The sequence below is a fragment of the Rattus norvegicus genome, chromosome 5 (assembly GCF_036323735.1).
Source record: "Rattus norvegicus strain BN/NHsdMcwi chromosome 5, GRCr8, whole genome shotgun sequence".
NCBI lineage: Eukaryota > Metazoa > Chordata > Mammalia > Rodentia > Muridae > Rattus > Rattus norvegicus.
The window spans coordinates 158,272,053-158,285,765 of NC_086023.1; the positions used below are offsets into that span (position 1 = coordinate 158,272,053).

Sequence of the window (13,713 nt, forward strand, 5' to 3'; positions counted from 1 at the left end):
AACAAAGAGAGAAAGCCTTTATCTGTGATGTCCACTGACAGGGAAAGCACACTCAGCAGTACACAGCCTTTACTTGTAAGCTTGAGCGGGAGACGGTCTTCTAGAACGACTGTGAGCTATTGATTAGAGACCAATTCTGCAGATTGTGGCTGTGTCATGAATGCAAACACCGGTCAGGAGCCACTAGCGGCTGCAAACTAACCACGGATGTTGATGAAATTGATTTCGATCCTGGTTTTCCCGGATTTGAGAAATTAGATTTGATTCCCCAGATGAGCCTGCTTCCATTTCACATTTCTTCCAGCCTCTCTTCTGTTAAAAGAGAAACGGGAAAACCTGTCCGGGCACTATTGCAAAGTGCTCTCTTAATCCTCGAAGACTGGTGGCGGAACTGCGTGCGCCCTCTGCAGCCCCTGGGACTTCTCTTACCTTCAAAACAGGATGCGGCACGGGCCTGAAGCTGCCTGCGGGAGAATGGGAGAATGCAGGAGAATGCTTGGAGAATGCTCCTTGGATTGGCTTAAACCATAGTGCTCACTGGGTCAGCTCCTGGGTCCTGATTCCTTTAGCTGAGAGCTTCTTCCCACACAGAAGGGAATGAAAACCTCAGGGATGAACACAGTCAGTGGGCCCTTCCTTGGGAAAAGTGGACAACCAGGGGGCATTTCTCGGGCCTTTGGAAGCAGAAAAGGCTTCTGGGATATCTATCACGACTACCTGGCTGTTTCCACTTTTGCATTTTTCTTTCTTGTACTTTTTTTGGACACAGGGCCTCCTGTAGTTCAAGCTGTGCTATGTAGCCAACGATGACCTTGAACCCCTGATCTCCCTTCCTCCCCCTGCTGAGTACTGGCATTACAGTGAGGCATCACAGTGTCCAGCAGTTGCTAGCCAAAGGTAAGAGGGTCTATGATGGATTTGAGGCCAGCCTCGGGGTACATACGGATTTAAAAAATAATGATGATGAGGGAGCCAGAAAGATAGCTCGGCAGTTAAGAGCACTCATTCCTTTTCCGAAGGACCCAGATTTGGTTCCCAGCACCCACAGGGAAGCTATAGTCCCAGTTCCAGGGAACTGTCGCCCTCTTCTGGCCTCCGTGGGTACTGCACACGTTTGGTACACAGCCTTAAAGGGTAGAAAAAAAAAAAAAACCCTCCCTATACATAAAATAAAAAATGGGGGCTGGAGAGATGGCTCAGCGGTTAAGAGCACCGACTGCTCTTCCAGAGGTCTTGAGTTCAAATCCCAGAACCACATGGTGGCTCACAACCATCTTAATGGGATCTGATGCCCTCTCTGGTGTATCTGAAGACAGTAACAGTGTACTCATATATAATAAATAAATAAATATTTAAAAAAAAGATCAGCCAGGTACGGTAGCACACACCTTTAATCCTAGCATTTGGGAGGCAGAGGCAGGCAGATCTCTGAGTTCAAAACCGACATGATTTACAAAGTGAGTTCCAGTCAGCCAGGGCTGCATAGTGAGACCATATCAAAATAAATAAATAAGTAAATAAATAAATATTTTTTAAAATGCAAAAAAACCAAAAAAGGCAAAAAAAGCAAACAAAAAATTTCTGTTTGCTTTTATTTTTCAAATATTTACTAACTTTAATTTACATACATGTGTGTGTGTATGGGTGTGTGTGTGTGCGCATGTGTGGTGTAGGGGAATATTTTGTCTCCTTGTATGTATGGGCACCACGTGCATGGGGCAGCCACCATGTGGGTAGAGGAAGAGACAGGCATGCTTTTCACTTCTGTGCCATCCCTCCCACTGCCTGCAGTTTCTGTTTTAGTAAGTTAGTTTCTAAGAAACTCCCAAGGGATGCTGACGCTGGTCCCAGGACCACATCACCACTTCCTGCCCTGGACTGAGAGGCTCCATTCTGCTTACCAGTCAGCTGTGCAGCCCTAAGACATTGAAGGGCTTCTGGGCTTGGACTCTTCTCCTGGGTATTATTTAGGTCAGCAAGCAAATGTAGACGGCTTCCTGCACGCCAGCTGCCCTGGCTGCTCCCTAGATAAGGGCGAGAGAAACCACAGGCTGAGCCCAGGATGACTGCCAGGCTGGGGACTCAGAGGTCCAACTGTAACATTTAAAGACCTTTTGGATTCTAGAATTCCATGACTCACTGTCAGAAATAGAACAGTTTTTTTTAATTAAATTATTTTTATGGGTATGGGTGCTTTGCCTGCATGTATGTCTGTGCACCATGTGGCGTGCATTTCTGGTGCCCAAGGAGGCCAGAAGAGAGTACTGGATCCCCTGGGACTGGAGTTATAGATAACTGTGAGCCATTGTGTGGGTGCTGGGAATTGAACCCAGGTCTTCTAAAAGATCAGTCAGTGATCTTAACTAACGAGCATCTTTCCAGTCCCTAGGACAGAATCTTTATCTCTTGACTCTTAGGACAGGGATGCTACTTCCCACAGATCTGGGTGTACAGAAATGTTAAATTCAGAAGGAACCCCAGATCCATGTTGCCATTTTACAGATGGAGGAAACCAGACAGGAAGCCAAACTGTTGGCTACAGATTAACCAACGGCCTTTCCAGCCGTGCTTGCAAAGGCAGTGTTAGGTCTCAAACCCAGGACGGTCGGCCGAGCGAGTTCCAGAACAGCCAGGGCTACACAGAGAAACCCTGTCTGAAACACAAGCAAAGAAAGTTTGTTATTAGTGTGGTGGGTACACCATGCTTGTGTGTACAGACGCCATGGCTTGCAGACGTGTTCCAACGGCTGGTCAGCATGCGCGCACTGCTGAGTGGCAAAACCTTTCCCTGTTGAGCCACCTTACCTGCCCTGTCTTAGCCTGTGTTAGTTTTACAGATTGATTTTTAGTTTTTAAATGTATGTTTAAGGGAGATGGCTCAGCGATTAAGAGCACTGACCGCTCTTCCAGAGGTCCTGAGTTCAATTCTCAGCAACCACATGGTGGCTCACAACCATCTATAACAGGATCTGATATCCTCTTCTGGCATGAACCATGGAGAACATCAACAAAATAAATAACCAAGGGGTTGGGGATTTAGCTCAGTGGTAGAGCGCTTGCCTAGCAAACGCGAGGCCCTGGGTTCGGTCCCCAGCTCCGAAAAAAAGAATAACCAAACAAATAAGTAAATGCATTTTAAACATGTGTTTGAGTGTGCGTGCACGCAAGTGGCAGTATTGAATGGCCTGGAGCTAAGAGTTACAGGCAGTGGTGAGCTGCTAAGAGTGGAGTGTTGGAAACCAGAGTCTGGCCCTCTGCAAGAGCAGTAAGCGGGCTTAACTGCTGAGCCATCTCTCCAGCCCCTATGTTGTTTGGTTTGCTCTTAAGGGTATAAATACCGGGCTGGTCTGAGGTCCACTATGTAGCCCAGGCTGGTCTTCAGCTCTGCAATCTTGTCTTAGCCGGCTGAGTGGTAGGATTACAGGCGTGTGCCACTGGACTGGGTTTATTCTTTACTTTGGGGTGTGCTTGGGGTTGAACCCAGAGCCTCTCACAAGCCAGGCAGGCCAAGTGCTTTCCTGAGGATTCCCCAACTCTATTTGCTTCTTATATGAGCTCTCTGTATGCTGTCCAAGCTCCGTTCAAACGTATGACCTCCAAGTAACTGGGACCACAGCACTTCATACCACTGTGTCCACATTAATATAATACAATTATTCATGAGGTCTGTTCTGGCTTTTTGTGTTTGTTTGTTTGTTTGAGGATTCATCTCTGGAGCAAGGGGTGTGCATCGGTGGTGGATAATGTTTGCCTGGTGTGTAAAAGCTCCAGATTTGATTCCCAGCGTCTTATATACGGTGCATATCTGCGATCTCCGTACTCCAGAGGTCAAGACTGGTGAATCAAAAGCTCAAGGTCATCCTTGGTTAAATATGAGTTCAAAGCCAGCCTGTAATACACGAGCCCCTATCTAAAAACAAAACCTAAGGATTGCATTTTTCTCCGTGAGGGTGACATTGTATATATACATGAGACCACAGACCCCTTGGACTACGATGGGAGCTTTCTGTGGTCCACTCTCTGGGAGGGGCCCTGGCTACCCCCCCCCCCAATTTAACCTTATTAAGGAGCAGCAGAGACTAACAGTAAGATCGCCTGTATTTCCACCTACAAATGGAAGCCGGGCAATTGTGCCCACATAGAATTTGCTCTCATCTCCTCTTCTATCCCGAGCAGTTGCTCAACTAAAATGAAGTAAAAATTCCAAGCGCAAGTGTAGGTTGGAGGGAGCACTCCTGCTTGGCCGGGTAGGTGCACCTCACTCTGTCACACTGGTTAGTTACATAAGGTGAGCAGCAGCCGACATGCCTCGCTGATGAGTGTGTGCGCCAGCACCCCCATCTCAACCCAGGGGCATCACTCGGACTTTCCCTAGGTCTGAAATAGTGGCACCGAGGCGTGCAGAGGAAGAAAACACTTTTCTTCCGACGAAGGGGGCTGGTTAGTGGGTGTTATCCCCCCCGAGTGCTCTTCTTCCTCAGCACAGCCTCAGGAAAAACCAGTTTTGGAAGCACCACACCTTGGGTCAGATGATGCAACGTGATATTAGCGTCGGGTTGCATCAGCGGTTCTGACGCATGTGCCTTTTACGCCGGCAGAAAGCAGTATAATGGGGCAGGAGAAAGAGAGAGAGAGACTCGCTGCCTAAAAGCCTTTTAAAGGCACCCTCGGCGTTTCTAATTGGCCACACAGGGTGTTGTCGGGAGGATAAACGCCCAACCAGCCACCACCCCCAGGACAAGCTCTGGCGTGCCATTTCCTGAAACCAAGACCTGACGGCACACTTAGGCAGAATTCTTTTCTGGTTGGTTCTAGTGTTTTGTAACAAAGCATCACGGTTTAATCTCTTCAATCTTTTCGAATTGCCAGGTCTATTAAGAGGGAACTTCTAATATCTCTGAAACGCACCAATTGGTTTTCATTTTGAGTTGTTTTACATAAGTGCTTCCACACAGGCTCGTGACTTTGATCAAATAACTTAGATTTGGTTCTCTTGGACTCTCCGCCTGCCTTCAAACGTTTGGTCCTGCGCCCCCACCCCACCCCCGCCGCCCTCCCGCTTCTCGATGTAATAAAGAAACGAACTGCAAAGACCCTAGAACTCTCTAGTCCACCAAAGAAGTTGCCGGAAAAAGAAACTTTCGGTGTTAACTCGGGCACTTGAGAGGTAGAAGCAGGAGGATCGGGTTCAATGCCAGCCTGGGTTACACGGGTCAGTTTTTTAGGCCAGCCTGGGCTACACCAGACCGAAACAAAACCCCAAAGAAAAAGGAAGAAGAAACATTTGGTAGAAGAAAAAGTTATACTGAGATTCAAACCTTCCCCCTAGTACCAGCCGATCTTTCTCCAATTGGTTCCTGCACGTGGCTTGTCCGGTCCCGTGAGCTGGCCCCTCCTCAGCCTTGACCCCAGCACCTCTGGCCACTTCTCTTCCCGGGTCCCTAGACCCTGCACTATTCCATGGGATTGGGGAACTGTTTTCTCCCTCACTTCTGGCAGGTCGGATTCTTTAAATTTCTTAACTCAGCTCGCCCAGGGAACGCCTTCCTTGGTCCTGGTACCGGGTAAGTACCACGCTTTCAGTAATTTCTTAATCTTTCCTCTTACTCCGCCTTCCAGTTGGGCAGAGATCCTATTCTCCAGGTCTGTATTCTAAGCGTCTAGCACCTCTGCATCCAGTCTCGCTTGTACTGGGGGCGCGGTAAAAACGTTTTAAAAATGAAATAAGGAATTCCCATCACAAGTACTTTCAAGTCCACCTATGCTAATTACTAATTTCATAGTATGCCCCCCCCCCAGCTAATTACTAATTTCATAGTACACCAAACCTTTATGTAACTTGACCATTTGTAACAGCACCCTGCTGCACACTCTGGACACATCCACGACGAATCAAATCTACCCTGCGTCTGCCTAGGAGAAAGTTACTCAAATTGTATTCATCTTTCATTCCGATCGCTCAACGAGGGCACGTCCCTCGTTGGCTGCTGCGTGAGCAAAGCAACTATTTTCCAGCGAGTGTCCTCAGGTGACCTGTCTAGACGCTCAGAGGGAAAAACAAGAGAATCTGACACTCTTCCGAGCCCCGAAGACGCCTCGTGACGCGCAGGCCCCGCTGCGTGGAAGGGCGTGCGTGCGGAGCGCGCAGCGGCGGGGCCGAGCGGGGCCTGCGGCGTGGCGCCGGGCGTCCGGGACGCAGGCTCGGGTGGGCGGCCCGGCCGTGGGGACCTCCGGCCGGTAGGGGGCGCGCGCGCCCGGAGCCCCTAGCCGCCCGCCGCGCGCGCGCTCGCTTGCCGCCCGGCCGCACATGTGTTTCTGTTTTGTGTTGTAGCATTTGTTCTGGAAGCTCGTATTTACATTTTAAGTGTATCTGGTGAGTGGGCTGGAGCCCTCGTCCGGGCCGGGGAGAGAAGAAGCCCTCGACCCCCGTCTTTCAGTCGCTCCCCTCCTCGTTTCTCATCACTCCAACCAGGTAGGGGCTGGAAACCGTCTGGGACCAGTTTGCAGGGTCTGGGAAAGTTTTTTTTTTTCCTCTTTTTTTTTTTTTCTCTCCTCTCCTTTCCCCCTCCCCCCCGAGAAAGGTTTAAAAAAAAAAACGCTGGGGAAGGGGGGGTTGGGGAACGGAATGAATAAGAAGGGGAAGGAAGGCGGATCCACGTGGTTTAATCGGAGACAGACAGAGATCCCATTGTTCAAAATCAATAAAAAAAAAAAAAAGCAGACGGGGCGAGTGCGGGGCCGCGGGGGCCGGGCTGGGGCCCCACCAAAGTTCCTCTTTTCGCGCGTGCTCGCAGGTGCTTGGGGCCCGGCCGGGGTACGGGGGGGGGACCCCGCGTGGCGCGCGGCGTGGGGAGGGGCGAGGGAGCAGCAGGTGGGGCGGCCCACGCCGCGCTGCGCTCCCCTCCCCCGCCCCGCAGCCAGCCCGTGCATTGTGCGCCCGTGTCTCCGCAGCCCGCGACCATGCCCAGGAAGAAGGGGGCGGCTTGGGAGGAGCCGAGTTCGGGCAACGGCACGGCACGCGCGGGGCCCCGGCGGCGCGGCGGCCCCGCGGGCAGGAAGCGCGAGCGGCCGGAGCGCTGCAGCAGTAGCAGCGGCGGCGGCAGCAGCGGCGACGAGGACGGCCCGGAGCTGGACGGGGCCCCCGGCGGCGGCAAGCGCACAGCCAGGCCGGCGACAGCGGGCAAGGCGTCCGGCGCGGCCGCGATTATCACGGAGCCTGAGCACACGAAGGAGCGCGTCGTGAGTGGGGCGGGGGCGCGGGCGGTTGGCGGTTGGGGGGGAGGGGCGCCGTGGGGTCACGCCCCGCCCCTCCCCCACGGCGCGCGGGGAACTCCGGGGAGCTGGTCCCGGGCCGGGGGGGACCGGGTGTGCGCGGCCTCGCGGGGGCTGTCAGTCCCTCCCTTCCCTGTGCGTCCGTCCCCCTCCTCCCCCCCACGTCTCTTCCTCCTCCGGGGGGGAGGGCAGTCCACGGGGAGCAGCCGGCTCGCGCCGGGGCTTTGAGGTTCCCGCCGCTGCGGCTCGGGCGCCCCGGGGGGGCGGGGCCTGGCGCGCTGCGCGCATGCTCCGTGTGTGCCCTGCGCGGTCGGCCGGCCGGTGCGCGCGGGGCATGGTGGGGGCCGCGCGGCGCGGGTGTGAGCGCGCATGCTCCTCGGAGGCCCTCCCCGCCCGGGGGCTCTCCTCCTCCCACCCGCGACCCCCTGCTGAGCGGCACTGGGCTTTGTCTGCCTCCGGTGCCCGCGGCGTGGGGCCGGTGGGGTCGGTTCTCCTATAGGCTCCGGTCTGGGCCATCGAACTTGAGCTTGAGGGGGAAAGAGCCCCGCAGAGCCGGGCCCAGGCTCCTGAGTTTCCGCCAGAACTTTGTAAAGCAAGTTTTCTTTGGTACACCTCTCTCCTCCGCCTCTGTAGATCATCAACATTCTCTATTAACACTAAGGAAGAGGTGGAATTTGACCCACGTAGAGTGTCACCCATGTTTCCAATCATGTCCTGCGAAGGTGGCCAGGGTAAAGGAGCTGGGCACTTCACCTAGCTGCCCAAGCACACTACGAGGGATAGAGAGTCCTAACCATTTTGCGGTAGAAGGAAACTCCGCTAGGCATGCAGGGGAGCCCTGGAAGAGGTAGGCTTGCCAGGTAGAACGAACTTACTTATTAGCCAGAGTATTGGAAGGGGTACCCACAAGCTGCCTAGTGGATTTGGACAAGGTTAAGAAGTTGGACATGTTGGGGCCTTTCCTTTGCTGTATCGGGTTGTGAAGTTTAGGAAAGCCTCGTGAAGTTGGATTATTTTGTGAATGAAAACAAACTGATAAGACATGACTCTCCGAGGTATGGTAGAGGAGAACGTTTATTATGGATTAGACAGAGACACAGGCAGGGACATTGGGGACAGTCCTGGCGCTGAGCCTTGTGAGGAAAAGGGGAGAGAGGAACCAGGTGCCTTGGCCAGCGGCACAAAAAGAGGGAGGGGTGGCCAAAATGGTTGGGTTATATGGGGAAAGGGCAGTTACGGGGAGAGGAGAGCCTGACCCCTGGGCTGGATTAAGTTTAGGGTAAGGGGGCGGGGTTTGTTCGCCGGGAGGTCTCTGTAACAGGTAGTGTGAGGAATGCCGGGAGAGCTCAGTGGCCAGTGCTTGCTTTGATATGTAAAATAGTCCCCTCAGCTCTTTGTCCGGGTTTTGAGACTTCTGCCAGAGTTCTGTGGTCTGCAGACTGTTAACCCTCTCAGGGGTGCACAGGAGGAGCGGAAGACGGGTGTAGGAGGGGCACAGAGGCCTCTGTCTCCAAGAGTCTTATACTGCAATCAGCACCTTGTGTCCTACTAGGAGATGCCATCTCCGAGAAGAGGCAGTCCCCTGCAGTTTGTACTTGCTTTATGTGGACAGCTAACTTCCCGTATGCCTGTAGAAAAGGAACGTGAAAGAGCTGTGGGTCTATCCCCTTAAAGCTAGGTGCTATCACAGTAGCACCTCTGTGCTGGTCAGTCAGAGGGTCACTGGATAGGTGGACGCAGGGGCCTACGGGGATTTAGAAAATACTGGCTGTTGCACCTGGGAAGTTTTCACTTTCATGGTTCAAGGTCAAGATCACAGCCTTGCAGCCAGGTTCATTCCCACAGGTTTAGGCCAGCAGACTTGTCGGGTGGTCTCCCTCTGCTAGGCAGACCCAGCACTGTTTGTTCTGGATTTTCAAAAAAGCTACTTAGGTGAGCAGACTCAAGCCTCTCCCTGCAGGAGGCTCCCCTGCCACTGGGCCCTCAGCATCACTTTTCCGTACCTTGTGCCGGGCTTGGGAAGGGCAGCCTTGTTCGGGGAGAGTTAGGCGCGCTAGGAAAGACAGGCTGAAAGACCTGAGACTCAGGCACAGGCACCCAGCTCTTTGTTGGTTCTTTTTTGTTTTTTTAAAGTCGAGTTGCTAAGGTCTTATGGACCCTGAGACACTTCACATTGTCTGTTCTTAGTGAACACAGTGGAAGGCCAAGCCTGAAGTGGGAGGAGGGTTGGTAGCCCTCAGGGACGATTGTTGCCAGCATCTTGCTCTCTGGTCCTCCTAGTCCCAGAGCATCCTCTCCTAAATGGATGTGTGAAAAGCTTGGCTCTCAGCCTCACTCACCAAGTGTATTTGGGCGGTAACTAAGAAACTGTTGTGGCCAGGAAACCCCAGTTTGCTAATTGGAGACACTCGGTGCATTTTCTGCCTTGGCCCATCTGCACCCAGGTCACATGTGACCAGGCAAGGGGTGGGTAGCTCTAGGTGAGGTGGAGTTCACCCGACCTGGACTATTGGGGTTTGCCGGGTAGGCTGTTTTAATGCAGTCACATCGGAGGCTGGGTTAGCCCTCGGAGAGCAGGGAAACCTCTGCTTGCTCTTTTTCCTTCATTCCTGCCTTCCACTCTCTCGACCTTCCTCCTTTTTTCCCTCCCTCCCTTCCTCTGTCTGTCCGCTCATCCTTTTGATGCTTGGGAATGAACCCAGGGCTAAGCACAAGTTCTTCCACTGAGCCCCCAAGCCCTCTAAGATCCATTTACTCACTGGGATCCCCCTCTCCCCCCAGTAAGGCCAGCAGGCTTAGAACAGGTTGCTAACAGTCTGTGGATGAGGGTTTGGTTTGTCTTTGTTTTTTTTGTTTGTTTTTTTTTTTTTGTTTTTTTGCCAAGGGCTTTGATTGAAAAGACATTATGAATCGCACTAATTAAACTTATTTCATAAGAAGGGAAGAATTCAAGCTATGGAGGAATGAATGGTTAGGTTAATAGCAAGCAGGTGTGTAGGCTCTGGCAGCGGATACAGTCACCGAGCTGTGACAATGGGGTCCGTATTGGAGAAGCTGGAGCCAGGGTGGCAGTTGGTGTGTTTCATGGGAAGCCAGGCAAGGTTGTCCACAGATCTTTCTCAGAAGGGTGGGGCTTTTGTATACCTGACTGGTGGGCATTGAAAGCTTCAGGAGCCACAGGGATGGCTCTAAACACTGACTGCCAGCATTCTGCCCAAGCTCAGGGATGGGAGAGACCACATCTCTGTTGGCGAGTGTTGAGCTTGGGAACCCTCAAGCCTCTCTCCCTCAGAACCTGCTAGTGCAGTGCTGTCTGGCCTGGGGTCGCCCTGGTTTTGAGGCCTCTCTCTGTATTTCCGGGGCTCCTTCAAAGTGCAGCCCTAGAGAAGACAGCATACCCACGTAAGCGCTGGCCTTTTTCTTTTTCTTTTTCTTTTTTTCCGGAGCTGGGGACCGAACCCAGGGCCTTACGCTTGCTAGGCAAGTGCTCTACCACTGAGCTAAATCCCCAACCCCGTAAGCGCTGGCCTTAACAGAGGGAGGGCCCAGGTCTGCGGCCTGTAGACTATTCCAGCCACATCTGCCTGTCCACAAAGGGGAGAGGAAGGGAAAGGAGGCCCCATCCCATTTAGGTAACTTGAGTCTGGCCCCAGGAGGCTGCCCCCACAGGAGATCTGAATAATTGAACAGAGTGGCTACTCCATGCCTGTGAGGCCTGGGTTGGCCAAGCTGGTCCTGAAGCTTGGTCCTTACCTCTGTCTTTTGAGCCTGACTGGAAGTAGGCGATATACATTTTGGGGACACCTGGGAGATCGGGTTCCCCAAAAATTAAAGTGTGCCTGCTGGGGACCTGTGGGGTGTATTGGGTATGTTGTTGGGACAGCCAACCAGGGGCCTCTGTGTTGAAGTCATAGCTACTGCTCAGTTCTGGTTTGCTCCAGGCCACCACAGAAGTCTCAGAAAAGGGTGTCTGCCTTAGGGATGGAGGTGCAGGGGCAGGTGCACAGGTTGAGCCTAGTAACGCATTTATTTAGCTACTTTTATTTGTCATGTATTTGCTTACCGTTCTAGGGATGAAGCATGTAATCCTTTGCCCAGGCTAGACCTGCTCTTCAGAGCTAATCAGCCCACAATGTACTTTACAAAGCGCCCCCTTGTTTATTCATGTAACATACTTCTGTGCATGTGTGTGTGACTGCTCACACCGTGTATGTACAGATCCCCTGGAACTGGAATTACAGACGGTCGTGAGCCAGTGCTTGATCTGGGTGCTGGGACCTGAACCCAAGTCCTCTACAGGGACAGTGAGTGAGTGCTTTACCCATTGTGCCATCTCTCCAGCCCTGCAGGGTGTGTTTGTAAACCAGGTGTGACCCCAGCATTTGGAAGGCTGGGACAGGAGGATTGTACAAATTGATACCACACTGGGCTACAGAGTAAGATCTTGTCTCAGAGCAAAAAGTGTTTTCCTCAGATACACATTTGTCTATTGTTTGTACATGGGAGGGGTGTGTGTGTGTGTGTGTGTGTGTGTGTGTGTGTGTGTGTGTGTGTGGAGTGTGAGCATACAGGGGCTGTGGGATCATGCGAAAGTCGGGACAGCTTTTGAGAGTTGGGGATTTTGCTTCCGTGGGTCCGGAGGACCAGGACTGGGGCTGTCTGGCTTACATGGTGAGTCCTTTTACCTCACTGAGCCATCGCTGTAGTCCACAAGTATAAGTTGGAAGAAAAGGAAAACGTGTTTTGACATTTAAGAAGCCAGAGAGAATGCGCGCACGCATGCGTGCAAGCTGATGATATGGGCATGACCTTTGAGATGTGAGGTCTGTATGGGAGTCGAGGCTCGGTAGCCCAACTGAAGTACCCTGACTGGACAGGTATGGTCCTACACCTGAAGTCCCAGTACTGAGGAGGCTGAGGCAGGAGGACTACTGAGAGTTAGAGGCAGTCAGAATTATATAGCAAAATTGGTCTCTAAATATGGAGGGGTAGGGAGTCAGGCTCCAGTGAGGGGGCCCTTTCACCTCTTGTGAGCAGCATCGTATGAGCCTGTGTAAGGCCGTCTGCCTCAGACCCTGCTGCCCCACCAAGCTGTGCCCTCCCTGCCTTACCCCCTTCCTCTGTATTAAAGTCTCTTGGTACTGGGGCAGCACACAGGACTGATGTCATGGTAACCCTGCAGAGGTGATGCAGGCCTGGCTTGAGGTATGAAGGCTGCCAGTGCACCCCGCCACTCGTAGTGGGGACTGTATAGCTGGCCTCAGGGTGTGAGGTTCCTGGGTCTCCTGCCTTGTGGGCTGTCTTGTGCATGACTCTAGCATGGAGTCAGTGGAGGTCCTGGCTTTGTCTCAGAGTTAGTGCAGAGCTGATTTAACAAGGGGAATTCTGAGGCCGGCTTTAGGTCACCTACCTTGGAGCCTGTAGATGAGGGGTGATTGAATAGGACCTCTAACCATAAACAATCATTAAGCCGGGTGTGATAGTGCACACTTGGAACCCCAGCTCTTGGCTGAGGCTGGAGATGAGCATTCAGGGTTCGTCTGGGCTGTGGGAGAGACCTTGTCTCTTTTATCAGATGGCTGTGGGGTGCCAGCAGCGTCCTTAAGCTCATTCTCTTCTCTCTCTCTTTCTCTAGAAACTTGAAGGGTCTAAGTGCAAGGGGCAGCTTTTGATCTTTGGGGCAACCAACTGGGACTTGATTGGACGAAAGGAAGTGCCTAAACAGCAAGGTAAGAGACTTGGTTCTGACCCATGATTGGCTGATGCTTAGAAAGCAGGGGGCGGGTGGGGTCCTGGCCCCGCCCACCAGCTAGGTGTTGAGAGAGGCCCTGGGGATAGAATAGCGGCTTGGGACCACAAAGCCCCTCTGGTGGAGGATGCTGCAGTAGTGCTGAGCCTGGCCTCCTGCATGTCTGTGCCCTCGGAGTTCGGTGTTGCTCAGGGAAGTTGTGTCCTCAGACAGCCAAGACCCCCTGAGTCTCAAGATCTGGTCCTATTCTGTGGTGTCATGAGGCCCCAGACACTTGTCAGACATGATAGCCATTGATGTACAGGCTGCTGATTGGCTTGTCACAACTCGGCGGAAAGGGAAACAGTTCGCCACGTAACCTGTATCCAGCTGCCTGTAGAAGACGGGGGCCTTCCTGAGGGGCCCCTTGGAGAGAAGAGGAGCTGGCTCAGCGCCACATTTTATGGCTTGATTTCATTTGGAAACACTCCCAAAGTGCTTCCCCAGCATCGCTTTGTCTGTGAACAAATATTTGAACACCGGCACACCCTAGCACCCAGACTTGGGGGCCTGCATGGTACAAATGGAGCTGACCAGATGCCCTTCCTTTTTGTGGAAGATACCCATCTTTCACCACAGCCATGGACACCAGTCCTGAGAGCAGTGGCCACTGCAGCTAGACCACACAGGGTTCCTGCTATCCGCTGTATCCA

The 13,713-nt window shown here is 52.8% G+C and overlaps 1 protein-coding gene and 1 long non-coding RNA gene across 6 annotated transcripts in view; one reads left to right on the forward strand and one right to left on the reverse strand.

The window, feature by feature from the left end:
* On the reverse strand, window positions 1-5,965 carry LOC120103022 (uncharacterized). 3 transcript variants are annotated; one of them, XR_005505069.1, is made up of 4 exons: window positions 5,829-5,965; window positions 1,902-2,024; window positions 430-464; window positions 1-312 (listed from the first exon to the last, which is right to left on the reverse strand). It is a non-coding gene; the product is annotated as an uncharacterized LOC120103022 (long non-coding RNA). The 3 variants fall into 3 exon arrangements; XR_005505071.2 differs by lacking the exon at window positions 5,829-5,965 and adding an exon at window positions 5,333-5,471; XR_005505070.2 differs by lacking the exon at window positions 5,829-5,965 and adding an exon at window positions 5,319-5,454.
* Rcc2 (regulator of chromosome condensation 2) overlaps window positions 5,424-13,713 on the forward strand; it is a 22,819-nt gene continuing 14,529 nt past the window's right edge. Inside the window, exons 1-4 of one of the 3 annotated variants that reach the window (NM_001427820.1) lie at window positions 5,424-5,564; window positions 6,332-6,472; window positions 6,952-7,239; window positions 12,908-13,001. In NM_001427820.1, coding sequence (NP_001414749.1) covers window positions 6,961-7,239; window positions 12,908-13,001 — 373 coding nt within the window. In that variant the 5' untranslated portion in view covers window positions 5,424-5,564; window positions 6,332-6,472; window positions 6,952-6,960. Of the gene's footprint in view, window positions 5,565-5,890; window positions 6,029-6,331; window positions 6,473-6,646; window positions 6,795-6,951; window positions 7,240-12,907; window positions 13,002-13,713 lie in introns of those variants that run through there. The other 2 variants (XM_039111332.2, XM_039111333.1) reach the window with 2 other exon arrangements.